At 38.2% G+C, this 2185-nt stretch overlaps 1 protein-coding gene across 1 annotated transcript in view; it reads right to left on the reverse strand.

Moving 5' to 3' along the window:
• The window catches only part of RBM39 (RNA binding motif protein 39), a 44466-nt gene that overhangs the window by 28636 nt on the left and 13645 nt on the right, over window positions 1–2185 (reverse strand). Inside the window, exons 7-8 of the mRNA XM_023512262.1 lie at window positions 1419–1536; window positions 856–1065 (exon numbers count right to left, since the gene is read on the reverse strand). Coding sequence (XP_023368030.1) covers window positions 856–1065; window positions 1419–1536 — 328 coding nt within the window. The remainder of the gene's footprint in view (window positions 1–855; window positions 1066–1418; window positions 1537–2185) is intronic.

The following is a 2185-nucleotide window of genomic DNA, read 5'->3' on the forward strand; positions in this document are numbered from 1 at the left end:
TGGAGGTTGCTGTGAGCGTGATGCCATGGCACTCTACCCAGGGGGATAGCTTGAGGCTCCGTCTCAAAAAAAAAAAAAGAAAAATATATATATATAGTATGCATTTTATATATATATGAAAAACTGGGATTATCTTTAACAGATATTCTCCAAATTAGATTGCAGTATCTAATTTTCAAGAAATATCCTAGAACTGATGGTAGTTCAAATTACTTGATGGTAGTGTAAATTACTGTTTAAATTTAGGCTTGGCACCCAAAGCAGTGGTTACAGTGCCAGCCACATACACCGAGGCTGGTGGGTCCAAACCCACCCCAGGCCAGCTAAACAGAAATGACAACTGCAAAAAAAAAAAAAAGAGAGAGATGGGCATTGTGGCGGGTGCCTGTAGTCCCAGCTACTTGGGAGGTTGAGGCAAGACAATCATTTAAGCCCAAGAGTTTGAGGTTGCTGTGACACCACAGCACTCTACCCAAGGCAACATAGTGAGACACTGTCTCAATAGAAAAGAAGAACAAGTCCTTCAAATATATGACTCAAGGTAAACAGCAGTGATTAATGTATACAAAGCATAATATACCAAGCAACAGGAAGCTTCTAATCCAATCCATATTCTTTTTTTTTTTTTTTTGAGACAAGAGTCTCACTTTGTTGCCCCAGGTAGAAAAATGCCCCAAGAATCTCAAGACTCTTGAGTTCAAGTGATTCAGCTACCTCTGAAGTAGCTGAGACTACAGGCACTGCCACAATGCCTGGCTATTTTTAGAGATGGGGTCTCTCTCTAACTCAGGCTGGTCTCCAAGTCATGAGCTCAGGTGATCCACCCACCTTGGCCTCTCAGAGTACTGGGATTACAGGCATGAGCCACTGTACCCAGGCCCCAATCAATATTATTAACCATGAAAAAATTACCTGCGATGCCTGTACTATGATTGGCACTCCTAAAACTCGTTGGCCAGTTAATCCTATTGCTAGAGGCACTGAGCTAACATCAACAAACTCCACATAAGCAATTCCTTTGGAACGTCTTGAATTTCGATCAGAAATCATCCTCACATCTCGAACCTAAAAAAGAAAAGGCATACTTAACATAGTTCTATTGTACAAACATCCATCGTAAGCTATGTACATGTACTTATTTCAAAAAGGTGCATCAAAGGACAAAACCATTTAATTTTTTAATTGTTTTTCAATTAAAAAAAGCAAATTGGTAGGACCATTTATCTTTTTACAAATGTGGTTAACAATAAACTCCAACCCTATTAACTTCTGGATGCAGAATGAAAGCATTACAACAATTTGTGCTAAATCAAGCATATGGCATTTAGATGTCTTCTCATCTTTGTCTATCATGCTATCAACTCCTAAGACATTTAAAATTTTCGCCTTTTTGCCCTCTCCAAATAAGCAAATAATACCTTTCCAACTGTAGAGAAAAACTCTTCCAAATCCCTTGGTCGAATTCTTGCTGCCAGCTGCATGCAGAAAACTGTTCTTGCATCTCTTTCCTCAGGAGTTAGATTATCAATAGGTTCCCTAACAGGAGTAAATATAGAATTTTTGAATTTATTCTCTAAAAATAATTTTTAAACTTTTATTTTCAGTAAAAAGGATAAACTGGCAAAAACTAGTCCATCTCAATCCCAAAACCATTTTCACTAAGTGTCAGTTATATACAAGGTATCCATGAAGCAATTCACTGTAACTCAATGTTACTAAATGTTTCTTCCAATCTTACATGAAATCAAGAAAAAGGTCCAACTGTCTTGCAAGCTACACTAGATTAATATATATATATAAAGTGCCACTGACAGGCCTGACAGTTTAACAGTCATACCAAATATCCCTTGACGTATCACAAATGCCAGATTGGTCCAAAAACAATTTAATAGATGCCTATGCACAACAAAACCATAAAGTAAACTTAATTTTAATAACCGTTAAGTGATAAATTTTCAAATTCTGCTTTATTTTACAACCTGATATAGAAAAGATTACAGTGAGATTGTTGCTTACTTGGATTACTAGTCTTACTATGGCTCAGCAATATTTTTACTTTTTTGAGACAGAACCTCAAGCTGTCACCCTGGGTAGAGTGCTGTGGCATCACAGCTCACAGCAACCTCCAACTCCTGGGCTCAATCAAGTCTCCTACTTCACCGGCCGGGCACCGCGGATGGCCGCG

Source organism: Otolemur garnettii, unplaced genomic scaffold (assembly GCF_000181295.1).
Source record: "Otolemur garnettii isolate 467f Iridium unplaced genomic scaffold, OtoGar3 scaffold00025, whole genome shotgun sequence".
Taxonomy (NCBI): Eukaryota; Metazoa; Chordata; class Mammalia; order Primates; family Galagidae; genus Otolemur; species Otolemur garnettii.